Genomic DNA, 16,386 nt, shown 5'->3' on the forward strand with positions numbered 1-16,386 from the left:
TTGGGCTACTGACTTATCTCCCATCATCCCCAGTACTGGGGATTAAACCTAGGGGCACTTTTCCATTGAGGTACATCCCTGGTCTTTTTATTTTGAGATAGAGTCTCACTTAATTACCAAGGTGGGCCTCAAACTTGTAATTCTCCTGCTTCAGCCTCTGGAAGGAATTACAGGCATGCACTACTGCACCCAGCAGACCATTGTTTTCAAAAGCTGATAATGTTTTGTTATATTTTGAGTTATGAGTCATAAATCTGTTTTTAAGAAACTCTTATAATGTATGTTTTAGATTTGTATTGCTGCTTGTAAATACTTTTTCTGACAAGGGTAAAATATTGCATGTTGATTTTTAAACATTCTCTTTTTTTCCCCCTAGTGTTTATCCTACATATGATTTTGCCTGCCCCATAGTTGACAGCATTGAAGGTGTTACACATGCCCTGAGAACAACAGAATATCATGACAGAGATGAGCAGTTTTATTGGATTATTGAAGCTTTAGGAATAAGAAAACCATATATTTGGGAATATAGTAGACTAAATCTTAACAACACAGTGCTGTCCAAAAGAAAACTCACGTGGTTTGTCAACGAAGGACTGGTTGATGGATGGTACGTTTAATATTACCTAGAATTGACAAAGAAACAAAAGACCTATACCAGTGATTTTCTTTTTTTTTTTACCTGCTTTAGATCTGGAAGGTGGTATAATAAGCCTATAGGATTCCTGACTCATACCTTCATTTCAACTAGTACATTAGGGCTTCCCCTCCTTGTTTTAATGCTGCAAACTTGGATGCCTACTGTGGACCAGGACACATGGGAATGAAACACATACATGAGGTCATATCCTCTACAGAACTCACAAGAGTTCTAGGAAAGTTTTTAATAGAAAAGTGGTTTTGATTTTATTTCTTTGTAGATCTGATTACCATTTTCTACATTGCTATGACTCTGAGATTTTTCATTCACAGAAGCCAAAATACTCCTGAGGTAAGGTAAGGATATAAAGGATATAAATGGTCTCTGCCTCAGGTGAGAACCCATCTTATTGGTGAAGCAATTCCCAAAAGATTCAGACGTAGAAAGAGTTTTAAATTTCTGTAGAATATTAGTGTATTCCACATGGAATTCTTTTTTTTTTTCCCCCCGGTGCTGGGGATTGAACCCATGGTCTTGTGCACACGAGGCAAGCACTCTACTAATTGAGTAGAGTGTTTGAGCTGTATCCCCAGCTCCCTAAGAAAGATAAGTATAAAAATGAAAGTGATTTTATATCCATGTATCTTTGTTATTTATTTGTTTGTTTGTTTGTTTGTTTTTTGGACTGGGGATCAGACCCACGGCCTCTTATATTCTAGGCGAGCACTCTACCACTGAGCTATATCCCTAGGCCATTTTTATTTTATATTGAGATGGGGTCTCATTAAGTTGTCCAGGATGGTGTTGAGCTCTCTATCCTCTTGTCTTAGTCTCCTGAGTAGTTGATTATAGGTGTATGTTACCACGTTAAGCCTAGCCAGGTATTTGTAAAAGAAGCCTGGTTATCGTATTTAAAAAGTCTAAAAAAAATTCTTTTTAACCCACATTAACAAAGAAAATTTTTTTTTGGGTGGGGGGGGCGTGGTGCTCACAATTGACCCAGGAATGCTTTACCATTTTTTTGAGACGGGGGCTCATCAAGTTGCTTAGGGTCTCACTGAGTTGCTGAGACTAACCTCAAACTTTGAATCTTCCTACTTTAGCCTCCTGACCTGCTGTGATTATAGGCATGCAGCACTAAGCCCAGCGTAGGTTAACAAAAATTTGTTTATTAGCTTATGTTAGTATCAACATGCTGGTGACCAAGTTGCAAAATATATATTTTTTACTTTTTTACTATGGAGCTGAAAAAAGGCAGGTTTATCTTGGAACCCATACAAAATATGCTATTTCAAACTTAGTGAGGTTTGGAAATGCCTGCAGAATATCAGTTACCTACATATACATTCTTACATGTGTATTTATACACAGATGGCATATCATTTCTGATTCTCATGGTCATATGTAGAATTGAACTTTGAATATTTGTTAAATAAAACCAAATGAAGATGTATGAATGCGTGTGTTTTCCTTCTTTGAAAGTAATCAATATTTCATCGTTGTATTTTTTAGTTGTAGATGGACACGATATCTTTATTTATCTTTAAGGATCAAACCCAAGGCCTCACATGCTAGGCAAGTGCTTTACCACTGAGCTACAACCCCAGCCCTCTTATTTTTTTTGGAAATGTACTTTTGCTATTTCCAGAAATGCATTTATTTTATAACAACATGTAACTAGAAAGTAGTTTTTCTCTTTCATGGACTTGGGTGCATTGATACTGAAATCTCTCCAATGACTGTAACCAATTCTTAGACCAAATATTTAATAAGCTGAATACAATTTATAATTCAATAAGTATCTTCTATTCTCTGTATCTGCACATTGAAAAGAAGAAACAAACTTGGTATTTAAAAATTATACATATTTTCCAGGGATGACCCAAGGTTTCCCACAGTTCGTGGTGTACTAAGAAGAGGGATGACAGTTGAAGGACTGAAACAGTTTATTGCTGCTCAAGTGAGTTTTGGTTTCTTTTCTAGTGTCTGTTTGAATTCTCAAGTATCTCAGTTAATCTCCCTCTGGGTATTATTATCTTTGTTCTTTGCATTCCCTATTTATGCCTTATGTTACAAGGGCAGAAATTTTACAAAGGGAGTAAGTTTAGCACATATTTATAATAGTGGAAAATTGGTAATGGCCTAAATTCCTAAGCTAGTATTAGACAAAGGCAGCTGAAATCTTTTACTCAGTAAAATACACGATGTTGACTGAGCAGTCTGTAAACTGAGCTTTGACAAAAACTGTTCAAAGGTAACAATTTAAATTTGAAAATATTAGAGTTTATTTTTTTCTAAACATGAGCTTGACTTTAAGTAAAAAACAATTCTACTTAATAATATTTATTCTTAACTTTATTATTGTTTTTCAAGGGCTCCTCACGTTCAGTTGTAAACATGGAATGGGACAAAATCTGGGCATTTAACAAAAAGGTACATGCTTAACTCTCAGTTCTTTTTCCTCCTGCCTAACTCAAGTAATGTATATATGTAGAATTCATTAGTGTGCATATGGTAGAGAAAAATTTGTGAAGAGTATTGTCATTTTGCAGACTTTCAGGAAAATGGAATGTTTTCCTTTTTTAAATAACTACTCCAGCAAGTACCAATAATTGAAACAAACTTGGAGGTCAGGGAAATGATAGTAGTTTTTTCCTTAAATCTTTTATGAACACTTTGCATTTCATTTTTCTGCTTTCAAGCTGCGAGCACTCTGTAAGAAGGTATTACTTAATGCTTTTATTTGCCTTATTTAAATATAGCTTCTAGCATATTACATGTTATGACCTGAGATGTTATACAGCTTTGAAGCACAATCACATTTATATAAAAGACTTGTTCATACAAATACACTGAAAATGCATTATTCCTAGTTTTATAAAATGTGTCCTCTTGTCTTAATGACAAAGGGAAGCCTTGACTAACTTCATTCTGCTGTTCCCTTGTGTGGTTTAGAGGACATAAGAGTTTTGAAATTACATTTTATTATTGAGTTGTTTTGAAGGTTTATTAATGGTAATTTCTGTGTCTTATTGAATGTAGCTATTTTTAAAAAAAAGACTTTGTTTAACTGAAAAATCAAATGAGGAATATTGCATATTGACATTGTTAATTACTAATTGGAAGCAGATGCTTGGACACTATAATAAGGCAAATCATTAAAAGTGCCATGTTTTAAACTTTGGTTTCTGTGATTGTGTTCTGTAAATTCTTTGTTGGGATTGCTGCTTGATTGTGCTTATGTCTTGTCTCAAGAAATAGTTGCTTGTCTTGCATGTGTCTTGAATTTATTTTATTTAGTCCTTTGTGTTTAGTCAATTTTTCAATCATAAAGGAATTATTAATTGGTTTTTTCTGTTGCTGCAGTTACTAATAAATCTGAATAGAATTACAGGCAAAGTTAACTTTGATACACCTTTTATTAATAATCCAATATTTAAGGATTTAAGTTTTGTGGGTGGGTACCAAGGATTTAATCTAGGCACACTTTACCACTGAGCTATATTCCCACTACCCCTTTTTATTTTGAGACAGGGCTTCAATAAGTTGATGAGGCTTCCCTTGAACTTGTGATTCTCCTGTCTCAGCCTCCTGAGTCACTGGGATTACAAGCATGGGCCACCGTGTCCTGCCCAAAGATTTAAGTTTTAATCAAGTTATATATACTTGATTCAAATGTATGAAATATATTTCATTTAGATAATTCTGTAAGATCTGTTGAAGTTAAACAACATAATCCCCTGTCATTCCTTCCATTTTCTTTTTCTAGAGAAACACTTTCATTTCTCTTAGATAATTCTTTTGGCATTTATTGCCCCAATGAAATGAAATGCTATCGCTAAATGAAATGTTACTACTTTTGTTTTTAGTTTTTGGTGTGATCAGTTATCTTCTCATGATTGAATGTGAGGATTTAGGTCTCTTAATTTTTCTCATCACCTTTTGGTTTCCTCCATGGTTGATTTGTGTCATTTTCCCCCTTATTTGTTTACTTTTCTCATTCTTTCTCAAAGTCAGTGGGTTTACTGAATTTCCTACCAAGATGCTCATGTATCTCTTGTGTTCTTTGAGTTTCATCATGAAAACATTTCTGCCAGGGTTTTTATGCTGTTTTGTTGGGATCTAGATTAGTGGCCTGTTTGCTTCTGAGACATAGCTGACTGTTCAGGTCTCTCTTTATTCCCTGGGAATTCCCTTTTCCCTGTAATGGTCTCCTGTTTTCTGGGTCTTCCCTCTTAGTTTTTTGTTTTTGTTTTTGTTTTGAGACCAGAGTCCATGTTGCTAAGCTGGTCTCAAAGTCCTGGACTCAAGCATTTCTTTTGATTTAGCCTCCTAGATAACTGGAACTATGCATAGGAATATGCCACCAAGCGTAGCTATTCCCTTTTTTTTTGTACAAGAGATTTAGTAATCATTGAGCTATTTTTTTCTTTTTTTGTTTACCCTCTTGCTTTGCTTTTGTATACCCTCTGGTAGCTCCCTGAGAAGAGAAGTGTGAAATGAAGATTTTTGAGACCTTGCCAATAACCTGGTTTTTAATTTGAAATTTCATGATAGTATTCCCAGTTTGGGCATGTGGGTCCTGCTTTTGAAACTCATTCCTTAAATTCTGGGGATTTTTTTTTTTTTTTTTTTTACTTTTTTCTTTCTCTCAAGGACTTGTGCATGGGAAGCACATGCTGTACCACTGAGCTGTAACCTCAGCCCCTATCTAACTGTATTTTCTTTCTTCTCTCTGGAACTTTTCTTGTGCGTATTTTAGACCTCCTGGACTGGTCCTCTAATTTTATTTTCTCTCTTTACCTCCCTCTCTCTCCTTCTCCTTCTGTGTCTACCCCCATTGAACTCAGGCTATGTTGCGCAGACTGGCCTTGAACTTGTGATCCTCCTGCCTCTGTCCCCAGAGTAGCTGGGATTACAGGCTTTCACCACTATGTCTAGCTATCTTTAGTTTTATTAAGATTTAAATTTTTCAGTCCAGGCAGAAGAGTCACAGCTTTTAGGTGTTCATTTCAGACCTGTTAATATGTTTCTCTGAACCTATATTTACTGCTTCATGTAAAAAAATGTATGTTAGTATTTTAGTAGTGAAATAACAGTTTTCCCTGGTTCTCATCCCTCTCACCCCTTGCATCTGTCCCCAACTAATAAAGAATGTAGAAACTTATCTCCCTTGCCCTCAAAGAAGTAGTCTTACAATGAAAAATTGAAATAATCCCCAGAAATTAAACAGGAAGCTGTTCTGGTTGAAGTATATTAAGGAGTCTGGAGACCTACTCTGTTTAATCACATGTACTTGGATACCTACCAGGACACCTCTTTGAAAACCGCTGAAGCAGAGACTTTTTTAGATTTATATAATTTTAGAGCAAAAAAGGACTTTTGAATCCAAGATTTGCCAGTCTTGCCTGGTCCTGACCATCCTTCACAATGCTTGCTTAAAACTAGATTTCCAGACTTTACTTCAGACAATGTTACCATAATTCTTTAGGTTTAAGTGGCCTGGGATTGTGCTCACAGTTGCCTCAGTGATTAGTCCACCATTGGAAACAGTCTTTTACTTTTTTTGTCAGCTGTGGAAAATGAGCTGCAGTGAACGGAACTAAGATAGGATTGTCTTGTAGCATCTTTAAAAAATTTTATATTGGTGGCTTAAATAATAAACTGAGTTGTCACAAATAAAATCTTGTATCATTTTTACTTAGTAGAAGCTGAGAGAAGGAACCCGTAACTAGTAAGAATGACCTTTAAGCCTCTAGGAAAATTCAGGTAAACAGTAAAATCTAGTGAGACTAGATGTTAATTTAATATTGGCATATAATACAAGCAGAGAGTGTAGCAGAAGAGGGAAATTTAAGTAGTACTTTTAAGCTTTGCATAAATGGTCTTCTGAGAATGAATTCTTTGAGTTTATTTAGAATTTCCATATTATTCAAAATACCTTCAAAGCAAAAGAAAAGCCAGTCTGACAATAGTAACAGTAAAAAATGTAAAACAAAAGAAAGTTTAATTAGCCATGCCACTTCCTGCACCCTTCTAAAATGGTAGGGAAAACAAAAAACTAGTGCATTTGATTCTATATTTGCTTTTATCTGTATTTTCTTGCTAAAGGTTTTATATAGTATCTAAATATTAATTATGGTAATTGTTTATTATGGATAATTTTAATTTGAATAGTAACTGAGAGAAGTATGTAGACTTCTGAAGGGGTTACTCCTATTGTTTTTAGGTAGGAAAGATTATAGTGTAATAAGTATGACAATTCATTCCATTATTCTGCAGATATTTGTTCCTTGCTAGGTACTGGAAATATAGTGGTTCTTATTGTTGTATACACAGGTTGAGTATCCTTTATCCAAAATGCTTGGAATCAGAAGTGTTTCAAATTTTGGATTTTCTGTCTGATTAGGGATTCCCAACCTGAATGTGCACATAGACCAATAGAATTATCTTGTTTATACTTTTAATCTAAAAAGTTGCCTTATTATAGTGATCAAATGTCCGTCTGCTTTTGATGGTAATGTGTTGCCTAATACCGAAGATAGTAAATTAAACTGAAAACAGAAATATCTATAGTCCCTTAAAATGGATTTCTCCAACAATACAAAATTGAAAATCACATTTACCTAAAGAGATTAATGTGTAATCCTACAAGATTTCTCCTACCTTCAAACACCAAATTTAAAGATTATTTTCAAAATATTTCTAGTATAATTAAGTTGGATTCTCTTCACTTGCCAATAGTTATTCTTGGGGAAGAAACTCTAAATCCTTTATGTTGTCTCGATTGATGATTGTTTTCTTTTTTTTCCGACTTGACAGTTAAATATTCAAAAAGATAAACAAAAAAAATTAGTAAATGCAGTAACAAAGCCAGTTAGTGTTCTTGTTCTGTTACTTATTTTATTTATGATACTTACAAAATGTTTCAGTGTTTTAATATGAAGATGTGTTTGTTGTAGGTTATTGATCCAGTGGCTCCACGATATGTTGCATTATTGAAGAAAGAAGTGATCCCAGTGAATGTCCTTGAAGCTCAGGAGGAGATGAAAGAAGTAGCCAAACACCCAAAGGTCACCCTACAGTTTTACTAATGTTTTCTCTCTTAAAAGAAGGAGCAAGATTATAAAAATAAAAATGTACTTTATGCAAGTAGCATGATTTGGGGATAATTTTCAATTTAGCATTACTTGTTAGAATTTGATGCCAATTGAAGCAAATTTTTTTGTAAGTTTCTTACTGGAGAAATTGATTCGACCACTGTATAATATGGCACAAAGCTGTTACATGCTTGGTGCTCATTTTTTATTCTGTAGAGATAAACATATTAGATAAAAAGAGATTCTTCCTGGAATCATTCTGAAAGATATTATAATTCACATTCTTTATTTGGAAGCTAAGATAACATTTTTTCTCTAGGTTGTTAATAGTACCTTTGTCTTTAAACCAAAACATTCAAAACACATACACACACACACTTTTCCTTTTTCTGGGGGTGATGGAACTGGGACACAAAATCAGGGCCTCACACATGATGGACAAATGTTTTAACACTGAGCTATGCCCCTGTCCCTTAGATCTGCTAATATTGAATCACAACTCCAGAGTCTGTCACAGTGCATTTTGGAAAATATCTGTGAAGTAATAGTGATTACTATCCATCTGAATTTCAAATTTAAATCTTAGATGTGGGTAGCAGAGAGTTCCTTTTAGGTAAGCCAGGATTGTTGTTGTAACTGCTTGGATGACAGTCTTCAAGCAAAAATATGGGTTGGTTTTGTATGTGTGTGTGTGTGTGTGTGTGTGTGTGTGGTGCTGGGATTGAACCCAGGGCCTTGTGCATGCAAGGCATGCACTCTACTAACTGAGCTATATTTCCAGCCCTCCACTTCTAATTTTGCAAGTTGTCTAAAAATCTTTGGTCATAGACAGTTCACTCATGTAGTAACAGATGTAAGTCTATTATAAGTGAATGGGGGACTGGGGAAATGTGGCTCAAGCGGTAGCGCGCTCGCCTGGCACGCGTGTGGCCCGGGTTCAATCCTCAGCACCACATACAAAAAAAACAAATATGTTGTGTCCGCCGAAAAGATGTGAAGGGCTACGAACATTCTAAATTGTAGCCATATATAATTGTCTTTCTATGTATGACGTTAGCTACTTTAAAAAATTATTTTATTATTTACATTTATTTTATTATGTATTCATTTAATTTTGGTACTAGAGATTGAATCCAGAGGTGCTTTTCCACTGAGCTACATCCCCAGCCCTTTTTATTTTTTATTGTGAGACAGGATCTAGCTAAGTTGCTAGGCTGACCTGGAATTTGGAATCCTCCTGCCTCTACCTCCCAAATCACTCAGATTATAGATATGCACCATCATACCCAGCAAGAATCAAATTTTTTGAGTGCTTATTTGTTAAGATGGCAGTTGTAATCAAATAGCTTAAATTCCTAAGTACTGCTTATTGTTAAATAACTAGTTGATTAGGGAGCACACTTTTTTTGAGGTTTTTTTTTTTTTGGTACCAAGAGTTGAACTCAGGGGCACTTAACCATTGAGCCACATCCCCAGCCCTTTTTTATATTTTATTTAGAGACAGGGTCTTGCTGAGTTGCTTGGGGTCTCAAGTTGCTTGGGGTTTCTGAGGCCAACTTTGATCTTACGATCCTCCTGCCTCAGCCTCCTGAACCTCTGGGATTACAGATGTGCGCCACTATACCTGGTTAGGAAACACACTCTTAAACTGTGACTGGACTACTAATTTGATCTGTGGAGTTGTCATTATTAATATTTCCCTCATTTATTTTTCTGTATTTAATCAGTATGCATTCCATTTTAAGCTCAGTTGTATTATTAGTTGTTATAATTTACATTTTTCTCAGATGCATTGGCACAGTCATTGAACAATGATTAAACAATTACAGTTTACATTTCTTTCAAAGAGTCTTCTCACAGATTTTTTTTCTTGTGAACTCTGTCAAACAAAAACTGAAACCTAACAAAGACAGCATTCTTTTTATTCTCCATATCTCTTATTCTCCATAAATAATGCACGCTGGAAAGGCAGTTATACTTTCTTCAAAGTTTGGCTTTTTAAATATGAAAGGTCCACAATTTCCTGCCATGGTAGTATGTTTTCTTTTATAAATTCTATAACCACTGAGCAGGAATAACTTTTTTTCTCCTTTGGTGCAGAATCAGTGCACCATTTTATATTATATTATATCAGCAAAGCAGTTTCTGATATAATACTGTTTTAGGTATGAAATCAGTGAGTGATTAGATTGTCCTAGGCTACAAGGAATCTTAGAGTCAGGGTGTCTCACCTAACAGCATTTCTACTCTGAGGCCAATGTGACTTTTTCTGACAGCTGTTAACTGTTTAAATGATAAAATCAGAATTGAGACTATTTATGTTAAAGTAAATGTATGGCAGAAAAGTAAAGCATTTTCTTTCTAATATATTAGTGGAGTTTTTAAAGTGTGATAATACAGGTCACTTTGGTTAAAGAATAAAATGAATGAATGAATGAATTTTACTGCTGGGTTCAATAAATTATTGCTTCAACCAACACTGTCCTTTCTTTACATTCACCAGAATCCTGATATTGGCTTGAAGCCTGTGTGGTATAGCCCCAAAGTTTTCATTGAAGGTGCTGATGCAGAGACTTTTTCAGAGGGTGAGATGGTTACATTTATAAATTGGGGCAACATCATCATTACTAAAATATACAAGTAAGAACTTTTTTGTTTGTTTTCAGATAAATATGGAAAAAAGTCTTTTGTGTTCATTACTTATTAAACATTAGTTAATTCAGACCAATTCATGTTGCTGACTAGTAAATCTGCCCAGATATACATAGATACTGCGATCTCTGGACACAATTTCTTAAAATATATGTTGCAGTTTACTAATAGTCTATCAGGATATGTTTTATTTGTGATATTAAAAATGCCTACATCTAGACACAAAAAATAGTGCTTTAGACATCATTTTTATCATGTCATTGTATAGTTAGTTATCTGGTGGGAGGATGCTTTGAACAGGATTTTATATTTAAACTTTCTCCTGATATTTACTTTAAAATTGGTTAATGTTAATGATGAATTTTACTTTCTAATTAATATGCTATGTATGCTTATTATTAGTTCATACCAATGGACATAGTATGCTTGAGACTTATGTAAGTTCTGAACTGCATTATGTGTTATTACATATGATGCAAGTAATTGTTAGATATTTTTAAATATAACATGTTGTATTTTATAATGTTTAATGTAGGTCATTTAAATTTATAAGTATATTCATGTTCTTCATCATGTGTAGGGATCTGTTGTCAAATACCTCAATAGCAGAGATTACATTTTATTCCTCTTATTAATATATGCCTGGCATATATTAAAAATTCAAATATACATATGTATATATTTTAAGGCGCTCTTTTGTTTGTTTTTAGTTGTCAGTGAACCTTTATTTATTTGTATGCAGTGCTGAGAATTGAACCCAGTGTCTCACACATATGAGGCAAGCACTCTACCACTGCGCCACAACCCCAGCCCCTCAAATATATGTTTGATTTCAGATTTTTCCAAAGAAAATTTCTTTTTGGTACCAGGGATTGAACCTAGGGGTACTTAAGAGGGAAAGGGAGCCTTATTCTTTTTCATTTTTTAGAAACAGGGTCTGGTAAGTTGCTTAGGGTCTCACTAAGTTGTTGAGGCTGACTTTGAACTTAGATCCTCCTGCCTCAGCCTCCCAGGCTGCTGTGTGCCACCACACCCAGCCCATCAAAAGAAAATAATAAATTATTTTCTAGTAATTTAATTATTGTCAAATAAAATAATGCACATATAGCAGTTATAGTTTATTTTCTTTGAATATTTTTCAAACATATCTAGAAATGCAGATGGAAAAATTGTATCTCTTGATGCAAAATTGAATTTGGAGAACAAAGACTACAAGAAAACTACCAAGATCACTTGGCTTGCTGAAACTACACATGCTCTTCCAGTTCCAGCAATCTGTGTCACTTATGAGCACTTGATCACGAAGCCAGTGCTAGGAAAAGATGAGGATTTTAAGCAGTATGTCAATAAGAACAGTAAGGTAACTTCTAAAAGAAGCCATATTTCATCTTTCTTTATTATATGAACTTTTCTTTAACATTTATAAAATCAATTTTAAGTATTTTGCTTTCTCAAGTAATATAAAAAAGAGTCATAGAATTTTATTTAAATAAAAAGATGTTAAACAATAATGTTCCCATGTTATAAATGATAGTGAAACAGTGAAGTAACTTGCCTGAAGACAGAAGTGAGGCTGTATTCAAACCCATGCACCTTAGCTCCAGAGCCCCTGCACTGTGTTATGCCTTTCAGTTTAGTCTGTTACGTGTTTCTTCCATTGTATTTTATATTTATAGTGGGGGATTAATTTAACTTTGAGTCAGGGTCTTGCTATGTTGCCCAGGCTAGTCACTAATTCTTAGGCTCAATTGATCCTCCTGCCTCAACCTCCTGAGTGCTAAGATTACAGTCACACCTCATATGTGGCTTGTCACTGATTTATTTTCACAGATTGCTGTTTCAGTTTTTGTGTTTAAGTAGTAATCTTTTAAGCACTTCTGTTTAAAATGAGGCTATTTCAGCTACTACTAAAACTGCTTGCATTTTAGAGTTGTCTGTGCTCTAATTTGAAAAAGTGATTTTGGTCTTATGTTGTCTTTATAGCATGAAGAACTAATGCTAGGGGATCCCTGCCTTAAGGATTTGAAAAAAGGAGACATTATACAACTCCAGAGAAGAGGATTCTTCATATGTGATCAGCCTTATGAGCCTGTGAGGTAAGTAATTGTAATTAGACATCTAAACAAAAATGCTTAAAATTCTTAGAGTTTATTTAAAAAGTTGGATTTTCACTAAAATATCACACCTAATCAATTTCTGCTCAATTGTATGTTTTATATTTAATATTTCAGAATTAAGTAATTTACTTTAACAACTAATTGAAATAACATAGCGTACATTGAGTATTAATAAATTATTTTTTTCTATCCCACTTTAAAAAAATTTATTTTGAAATAGAGTTGTGCTGAGTTGCCCAGACTGGCATCAAGCTTGTGATTCTCCTGCTTTAGCCTCTGAGTAGCTGAGATTCCAGGTGTGTGCCCCCACACCTACTCGGTTTTATTCTTTTCTGGTCTGCTTTTCATGGCCACCAGTCTGGAAAATTCAATGTAACTATTTTTAGCAGTTTTTTTCCCTGCTTAAAAATTCTTATTAGTTTCAGAGTGAAAAATCTCAATTTTTGTTTGAAATACAAGGTCATTATTGTCTTTCTACCTATTTGAGCCATAACTGTTGCAGTTTTCCTCACCCTGATCTCCCCATGTTCAACATACTGTGTAGACTTTTCCGAAAGCATCAGTTTTCTTTGAAACTCTGGGCCTTTTCCTGGAATGACTCTGCTTCTTTATCTTCGTCTCAATTGCCCTTTAAAACGTGCTTCCTCCAGAGCTTTTTGTATTCTTCTAGTCTCATTAGGTACCCAACCTCTGTCACCATAGCATTTGGCATTTCTCTCTTTAGCATATTTATTAAACACTGTTAAAACTGTATCTTTTTTTTTTAATACACTTTTTTTGTTATTAGTGGATCTTTATTTTACTTATATGCAGTGCTAAGGATTGAACCTAGTGCTTCCCACATGCTAGGCAAGCGCTCTATCACTGAGCCACAACCCCATCCCTAAACTGTATCTTTTTGTTTATTTTGTTTCTACCTCTAGAATATAAGCTTATTAAGAGAGGTACTTTTTTCTTATTCATCTTGACACTTTGCTTTTAGTCAAAAAAGATCATGTATTCATGCGTGCAACAGTATACAGTGCCTGCTCCTTAGGGAGTTCTCATTGAATGTGTGATGGTGGTGGCATTATTAACTAGAGTAACAGAGTAAGTTCTTGATTTATTATCAAAAAGTTGTTGGACTTTTCAATAGATAGTGTATAGCCACATAGAAAAGAGTAAAGTTGGATTCTTGCCTCAATATATACAGAAATTCACTCAAAATGGAGACCTAAATATTAACACAAAAATTATAACACTGTCAGAACAAAACAAGAAACTATATAACCTTGGCAGTGCTTTCTCTTTTGGGTTGGAGGATGTTCTGGGCATTGAACTCAGGGGCACTTGGCCACTGAGCAATATCCCCAGCTCTATTTTGTGTTTTTTATCAAGAAGATAAAAAGAACAAGAGAGAATATTTGTATACATATCTGATAAAGGGCTTATATTCAGAATAAATATTCTTGTAACTCAATAAAAAGACAGTCCACTTAAATATGGGAAAAGGATTTGAATAGACATTTCTCCAGAGCAGATATACAAATGGTAAGCAATCTCACAAAAAGATGCTTGATATCATAGGGAAATGCAGGTCAAAACCACAGTGAAATAATCACTCCATATCCACTGTGTAAGCTAAAAATAAACAGATAATAACAAATGTTGGAGAGAATGTAGAGGAATTTGAGCTCTTATGTTGATGTAGGATTGTAAAATGGCCACTTTAGAAAACAGTTTGGTAGCTTCTCCAAAAGTAGATCTAGGGTTATCATTTTGATCCATCAGTTCTGCTTCTATGTTTATATTCAAAAAGAATAAGAAAATGTCACATAAAAACTTGTACATGAATGCCCATGACATGATTCATAATTACCAAAAAATAGAAACAACCCAAATGTCCAAACTAACAAACACACAAACAAAATGCAGTACATTAATACAACTAAGTATTGCTTATCTGTAAAAGGACTGAAGTACTATAACACTGATGAACTTTGTAAACATTAAGTGAAAGAAGCCACTTACAATGGTTGGGCGTGGTGACACATGCCTATCTATAATCCCAGTGGTTCTGGAGACTGAGGCAGGTGGATCATGAGTTCAAAGCTAGCCTTAGCAACCAGGAGGCACTAAGCAACTCAGTGAGACTGTCTTCTTTAAATAAAATAGAAAATAGGGCTGGGGATGTGGCTCAGTGGTTGAGTGCCCCTGAGTTAAATCCCTGGTATCAAAAAAAAAAAAGCAAATCATAACAGACTACAGATTATATTCCATCTATAAAATGTCCAGAATGGACAAACCCATAGAAACAAAGTAGATCAGTGGTTACCAGGGACTAGAAGAAGAGGATGACAGGGGAGTGATAGATAAAGGGTTTGGTTTCTTTTTGACATAATGTAAATGTCCTAAAATTACATGGTAATGGTCGCATAGTTTGGTATAACCATTGAATTGTTTGTTGTTGTTGTTTGTTTATTTGTTTTTGAGAAAAAGGAAAAAGAGTTGTATTGCTTTATTAGCAAAGGAGAAACACAAGGCCTCCTCCATTGCATATCAATGTACCTAGTATAAGAAATAGGCACTAAAGGAGCCTCTGGGTACAGTTGACAGTGGGGAACTCACTTGAAGTTTATGACATTGTCATAATGATAAGGGAGATAGATCAGACTCAAAAATATCCTATGCTCCAACCCTTGAATTCAACCTGGGAGAAAAAAAGATTAAAGCACAGTTTTTGTATATGCTGGATTATCCAACCCTCTCCTGGGATGATATTTGTTAACATTTATAAATAAGGATTGTTTCAAAATATGAATTTAAGAAATGGTCCAAAACAAGAAAACATAAAAGAAGGTTATAGGTGTAGAATGGAAAATTAGAAATTAAAAGAAATGTTTCTGGTGGCCGTGGTTGTGGCTCAGTGACAGAGTGCTTTCCTAGCATTTGTGAGGCACTGGGTTTGATCCCCAGCACCATATAAAAATAAACTAATAAAATAAAGGTATTGTGTCCATCTACAAATAAAAAACATATTAAAAAAAAAAAGAAGAGAAACCTGGATCAGAAAATATTTTGTCTGGTAAAGTAATTTTCTTGTGCTAAAGTCCAAGATGAAAGAGGACAAAGCTAAAGATGTAAAGAAATTTTGAATGTCTAAGTAAGTTTTAGACAGTTTGCAGAAGGTAAATCCCAAAAAGTTTGTGTTTGTGATTAAATTTACTATAATTAGCACAGTCAAAGTTATTTGAACTTCATAAACTGATACAAAGCAAAGTCTGAAGTATTGATCTGATCTTATCTATCAAGATAATTTTCTTGTATTTGTTAGTTTTTATCCCTTAGGGAAACTAAGTCTTAAAGGAATTAAGAGTTTGTATCTATTTTAAAGTCTTAAATGATTACTGGTTGACAAACAGCTATTATTTTAGGTTATAACAATATATTTGACACCCTAAATAAATGTGACTATATGTATACACGCACACACACACACACATACATCTGAGAACTATATCTGTCTGAATGGAGTACTTTTTAAAATAACGAATTTTGGGGCATATGAATTATTTCAAGCTATTAAAAATATTGAAGAGGGGCTGGGGTTGTGGCTCAGCGGTAGAGTGCTCATCTAGCATGTGCAAGGCTCTGGGTTTGATCCTCAGTACCACATAAAAATAAATAAATAAAATGGAGGTATTGTGTACAAAAAAAAAAGGATACAATTAAAAAAAATGCATTAAAAATATTGAAGAGATAGAACTTGTTAGTAAATTATTTCTTTCTCTTTTTACTTTAGCATTTAACACCAAATTTGCAGAAGTGATAGTCTTAGAGGAAGTGGATCATAGCTAATTACAGTACCCTTTAAAAATTGAAAAATTCTCATAAAATA

At 34.3% G+C, this 16,386-nt stretch overlaps 1 protein-coding gene across 1 annotated transcript in view; it reads left to right on the forward strand.

Moving 5' to 3' along the window:
• The window catches only part of Eprs1 (glutamyl-prolyl-tRNA synthetase 1), a 73,600-nt gene that overhangs the window by 19,168 nt on the left and 38,046 nt on the right, over window positions 1-16,386 (forward strand). The window contains exons 10-16 of the mRNA XM_027934723.2: window positions 377-610; window positions 2,516-2,600; window positions 3,014-3,073; window positions 7,603-7,713; window positions 10,244-10,380; window positions 11,545-11,752; window positions 12,376-12,488. Coding sequence (XP_027790524.2) covers window positions 377-610; window positions 2,516-2,600; window positions 3,014-3,073; window positions 7,603-7,713; window positions 10,244-10,380; window positions 11,545-11,752; window positions 12,376-12,488 — 948 coding nt within the window. The remainder of the gene's footprint in view (window positions 1-376; window positions 611-2,515; window positions 2,601-3,013; window positions 3,074-7,602; window positions 7,714-10,243; window positions 10,381-11,544; window positions 11,753-12,375; window positions 12,489-16,386) is intronic.

This window comes from Marmota flaviventris, chromosome 12 (assembly GCF_047511675.1).
Source record: "Marmota flaviventris isolate mMarFla1 chromosome 12, mMarFla1.hap1, whole genome shotgun sequence".
Taxonomy (NCBI): Eukaryota; Metazoa; Chordata; class Mammalia; order Rodentia; family Sciuridae; genus Marmota; species Marmota flaviventris.